General features: G+C 40.6%; 1 protein-coding gene across 1 annotated transcript in view; it reads right to left on the bottom strand.

The window, feature by feature from the left end:
* Positions 1-2,189: 2,189 nt before the first annotated feature.
* Positions 2,190-6,000, bottom strand: part of CSMD3 (CUB and Sushi multiple domains 3) — a 1,852,015-nt gene continuing 1,848,204 nt past the window's right edge. The window contains exon 71 of the mRNA XM_033933128.1: positions 2,190-2,349. Coding sequence (XP_033789019.1) covers positions 2,190-2,349 — 160 coding nt within the window. The remainder of the gene's footprint in view (positions 2,350-6,000) is intronic.

Genomic DNA, 6,000 nt, shown 5'->3' with positions numbered 1-6,000 from the left:
TTTTTTGATGAGCCCAAAAAATGTAATCCAAATCATTCTACACAAAGGGAGAAAATGAAACATATAAAAGCTACTAAAAAGTAATAGAATTGATCTTTTCCATTACAATCCAAATGCAAAGTCAGTCATTCAAGATGCTAGATAAATAATGACAGAAATTTTTAACAAACTATGGGACCAATTTGCTAACTTACAAGTTTATTCACTAACGTGTAATGAACTATGGTATAAGTTAATGCATGCTATTTGCCATAGCCCCATTATTTGTAGAAAGGTGTCTATTCATTAATAATTGGGTCCTTTGATTAAGGTGCGCTAACCGATTTAGCACACGCTAAAGATTGGCATGCGCTAAATGCTAAGGTGCCTGATAAATAAGCTATTACAAGTGTTATTTAAAAATGTAATATTCATCATAAATGAACATATTGTACTGAATGTATTGCACCTTAAAAATGTGTAAGAGTAGAGCTAGTAATTTTTTCAAAGAATGACTTGTATTGCATAAAATAATTTTTGTGTATTTTTGCATTACAGAGTTCTCTCACAGAAGCCAATCTGATACACATTTTTAATAAAATGAATCTTGAATCTGCATTTGGATGATTCAAGGACGCTGACCTCATATTAAAAAAATGGCCACATTGGACTTTTGCCTTATAAAGGTTTATTTAGGGGGGGGGGGGAATTCATCAATTTGTGCTACTGTTAAAATGGGTTGATTTACCATGATTTGTGCTATTTTAACACAAGATCTCCACAAGGTCCCTGTGCTAACATAGCACAACTTGTGGTAAAATAACCCATCTTAACAATAGCACACATTGATGAATTCTCCCTTAGTGCTGCTGACCCAAACCTTTAACTACTATTGCAAAGTACAAACAGATAACAAAGGATTTGCCTTTTAGACGTTTCACCTAGGGCCTATGTTATAAAATGACTCCATACAGTGCCTCATCAGAAAGGCAATTTATTTTATAGAGCTCCTTTTACGAAGCTGCGATAGCGGTTTTAGCTCGCGCTAAAATTCTGCGCGCGCTAAAAACGCTATCACAGCTTAGTAAAAGGAGCCCATAGTCTAAGAGATTTAAGCAGGTCTGGTTGAAGAATGTAAAGGTCTGCCATTGCCCAGGTGAAAGCAGTTTGCAGTTATCGACAATCCCATTGTGGTACGGGATCTATGCTCAATGGTTCTCTATCTGCAAGAATAAATTTTGATGCGGCGTGAATTTTGTTTAATTTCTGCAGGATTTTGTTCCTTAATATTTCTGCATTCCAGTGTTAGTTTGGAGTAATGTGGATAGCAGAAACTGATTAAATGGTAGCATACACTTTTAAACTATTTTAAGTAAAATGGGAGTGTTTCAGAAAGAAAGCATTATTAAACTCTTAAATTATGCACTTCACAGAAGCATTAGTGTATACTTGCGAACTCCACACTAGATAAATCCACAGGCAGCAGAGCCCCTTAACTATCTACACATGCCATTTTGTCAGCTGAAGAGTGGGGATTAAGATGGTGGCAATGACAAAAAACAAACAAACAAACAAAAAAACCCCAAACGAACAATTAAAAGGACTGAACATCTGAAATCTTTGACAAAGACTTGATTTTTGGGGGGGAACCCCACAGTTGTAGCATAGTTTTACTAATGGCAATAGTGCAACCATTAAAAAAAAAAAAATCCTCAAAGCAGCTTATGAAAAAGTACCAAACAAAAGGATATACGTTGATGGTACCACTTATGAGAATGACATAGCGGTGCCTGTATTTCATGACTGTTCCAAATGCCTGAAAATTAGTGTGTCCTGTAAGCTTAGCTCTTATGTTCTACCCTATATGATTTTGCTGTTTTAACCCAGCCCCTCTAGTATAGTTTACAAAAGCACAGAAATACTGATAATGGATGCTCCTCCGATATATGCAAATAAGTTTGTGTTCTTAATAATAATCTCCTTTTTCAGAAAAAAGAAAATAAATTGTGAGAAAGCACTCTTGGAGTGCAGCTGATTTTCATCCAAACTCTTCATGGTAATGCATGAAGAAGAATTCTGTCCCATCAGTCATCAGGCAAAGGTGACCTACTAGATCCTGAAAATGTGCTTTACTCGGACCAGTGAACTAAAAAGTGCACTGTGTAGTGTCTCTGTTTCCAGATTTCGGAAAGTGATAAAGCATGATCACATTATACCATTGTGCAGACTGTGTTCAAGTTGGGGTCAAATCGTACAGCTTTCCCTTCTGCCGTCTTTGCATTCGTATCATACATAGGATTCTCAAAAGCTGCTTGGCCATTATTGTTTTCATGTACAGAACATCCTGTGTACTGAGTTTTGGGTGCAGTCCTGTTGGAGAAATAAACAAAAAAGGTAAAATACAAAACTATTAGATAACACCATGGATAAGGCATTATTTTACAGCAGGTTCCATTTTAAGAACATAAGAAGTTGCCTCCGCTGAGGCAGACCAGAGGTCCATCTCGCCCAGCGGTCCGCTCCCGCGGCGGCCCATCAGGCCCACTGCTTGAACAGTGGTCTCTGACTAATTTTATAAATTACCTCTAATCCTATCCCTATAACCTTACCTCTACTCCTATCCGTACCCGCTCAATCCCTTTGTCCTCCAGGTACCTATCCAGACCTTCTTTGAAGCCCTGTAGCGTGCTTCTGCTTATCACATCCTCCGGTAGCGCGTTCCATGTATCCACCACCCTCTGGGTGAAAAAGAACTTCCTGGCGTTTGTTCTAAATCAAAATTGTGCTATTCTTGCACGCATTTGACATTTCTTCTTGAGTATTGACTTTGATTATGGCCCCCTTTTATCAAACTGTATTAGGATTTTTTAATTATTTCTGGCCAATCCAGTAAAAGCTCAGATACTCATAGAATTCCTATGAGCATTGGAGCTTTTACCTCAGTGGCCAGCGATAAAAAACCCTTACGCGGCTTGATAAAAGGGGACCTATGTTTTTTTATGTCATAGAGATTTATTTTAGAATTGATATTTCATTATTTTTTCATATTTTAATGGTCTGTTCTTTATGGATTTATTTGCTTTTTATTATTTTGATTTGTGTGTGTATATCCTGCTAACCTGCCTAGATCTTTGAACAGTTTGGGCTATAAGTTAGGTGCCATCGACTCGTGTTTGAGTCTTAGCGACTTGCTAATGATATCAAGTTTTCGTGGCAGAATACAGAAGAAGATTGCCAGGCCTTTCTTCTGTTGCCGCGTCAGACGCGATCCTCTGCTTCCAGCAATGCCCATCTGCTGCTGCCCAGATGGGTGGTACATCGTTAGTCTGACATCTCCACTGAAACCTGTCCACCTTGGGAGGCCCTGCTGGTAGTGAAACTACCGTATAGAACAAATAGGGTCTAACATGAATGTCTCAAAAAGCTTAAGAAATATATCAAATGCCTAACACAGGCAAGCTTAAATGTTTCTATCCTCAAAATTTTCATACGGGTCAATATAAGGAACTATCTTTTTTTTTAAACAGTGGATTTATTTTCGGTAAGAGACAGGCATATCATAACTATGGTGATCAGATTATAGGACCTCCTATAATCTTTATATTATTTCAGGGCCACATCCTGACTCCAAATTTTAATCACCTTCGCCTGTCCCATCCTACCTACCTGTGTAAAAACTACAAAACTGCATCGACAGGTAGTGAAACTACCGACAGCATAGCTTTCAGCTTCACAGATGCACTCAAGCCCCAGTGGAATGACAAGCCCATGTACCATGACTGCTGTTGGGCTACAAGTACTATAAATAAGTAAATATATACTAATAATGTTTGTCAGAGATATTAGGAAACCCTAATATTGTAGCACACAGCACCTCTAGATCAGTGTTCTCAAACTTGCAGCCCGGGGGCCACATGCGGCCCGTCAGGTACTATTTTGAGGCCCTCAGTATGTTTATCATAATCACAAAAGTAAAATAAAAGAGTTTCTTGATCCTATGTCTCTTTAGCTATAAATGACAATATTATTATTAAGACTTAGCCAGAAGGAAAGATTTATAAACTATAAAGAGTTTTACTTCATGTAAAATTGTCATTTCTTTACCAAGACATTAACTATTTTTTCTGAGGCCCTCCAAGTACCTACAAATCTAAAATGTGGCCCTGCAAAGGGTTTGAGTTTGGGACCACTGCTCTAGATGAATATTATCATTGGTTTGGGCATGCTTCTGTGCTCTAGATGAATATTATCATTGGTTTGGGCATGCTTCTGAAGGAAAAGCTAGGGTTACCTGACGTGTGGATTTCCCCGGATATGTCCTCTTCCTTTTGAGGACATGTCCATGGGTCCGGATGGCTTTTCAAAACCTGGCAAATTGTCCGGGTTTTGAAAAGCTTCCCGTCAAAATCGCATCGGGAAGGGGCATATGCACATGCACAGATGCAATGTGGTGATGTCACGCGCACATAGCATGCACGTGATGTCATTGCGTTGCGTCTACGCTTGCGCAGATGCCATCTGGGAGCGGGGCTGGGGGCAGAATGTTTCACCCTTAGGGGGTTTCCTCAGGGCCTTAGTTAAGATCTGTTTCACGCAATCCCTTAGTTAAGATCTGTTTCACACAATAGCATATCGGGTGGTCGCGTGGCGTGAAACAGATCTTAACTAAGGGATTGTAGCCCTGAGGAAACCCCTTAAGGGTGAAACATGTCGGCGCACTTGTCCCTTAGCATCACCACCTAAGTTAAGTATGAAAGCAATCATGCTACATTAATCTATATAATTTATGTCATTGGAGTCTATATTAAAAATATTGAAAGTATTTATAAGTGACCCGGTGAAGACTTAATGTGTAAAGCCAGTTGTTATGAAATGTTAGTGAACATCTGGTGGCATTTCTGAGGGCCTGAAGAGTAAACATCTAAATAGAAGGCATCTAAGAGGAGGCCAGAAGGAGACCATCTCTCAAGAGTGGTAATCATGCTATGGTGCCATTTGCAGAATCACAGCCACATCAAAAATAGGTGCCAGAAATATAGGCCAGGGTTTCACAGACCTACATTTACAACGCCTACCATGTCTACAGAGGTGCCTACCAGTGCCTGCATTCACTTCTGGCATAAACCACACCTTTTTTGATGTAGATGCCAGCAGGCACCTCTATAGAAAGGACTTAGGTGGCTCAAAAATGGGGGTTTATATTCGAGTCTCAATTTTTCTTGCTTGCTTGCTTCCTCCCTCTGTCCCTCACTTCCTCTCTCCGAAGATTAAGGGCTCCAAAGATTAAGGGCTGCTTTTAAGAAGGTGTGCGGGGTTTGCACGCGCGATATTGTAGCGCACGCAAAAAAACGCTAGCGCACCTTTGTAAAAGGAGCCCTAAATCTTTCTCCCACCCCCACCCCCAAACATGAACTTCTGTTTCTGAATCCGCCCAACTAGCATGACTGGCACATCTGTCCATCTCCATGGCCAACTAGCACCGGTGCTGTTATTTTCCTGCCTGAACATGAGAACAATGCTGTGTGTTGGGTTGGAGCGGGGCCTTTGGCATTTGTGCATGCCCAAGTCCTGCCAGATCCCACCCTCTCTGAGAATCTCAGAAAGGAAAGTAGAGGCTTTGAGCATGCACAGATGCTCAAGACCCTGCACTGGCCTAACACACATTATTAGTGTCAGATTCAGGCAGGAAAAGAACAGTGCCAGTCGGCCAGGGGAAAGACAGATGTGCAGGTTATCAGATGGGGAGGTAGTAGCACTGAAGAACCAGTTGGGCAGGAGCAGACACAGAAGTACAGGTTAGTGAATAGAAAGGTGGTAGGACTGAAGTGCGAGTCATGCATGGTTGGGAAAAGAAGTGCTGGTTGTGGGGTGGGGGTGTAATCTTCGGCGAGAAGGTATTTTGACTTATATTTTTAGCAAATATTATAGGCGGAAAAGGGTTTAGAGGACTGGGATCTGGGGATGGAGTATCGGACTATCCCCCACCCCCCTTTTTTTTTACAAAAGCATAGCACGGTTTTT

This window comes from Geotrypetes seraphini, chromosome 2 (assembly GCF_902459505.1).
Source record: "Geotrypetes seraphini chromosome 2, aGeoSer1.1, whole genome shotgun sequence".
Taxonomy (NCBI): domain Eukaryota; kingdom Metazoa; phylum Chordata; class Amphibia; order Gymnophiona; family Dermophiidae; genus Geotrypetes; species Geotrypetes seraphini.
This window is presented reverse-complemented; position numbering and strand designations above follow the sequence as displayed.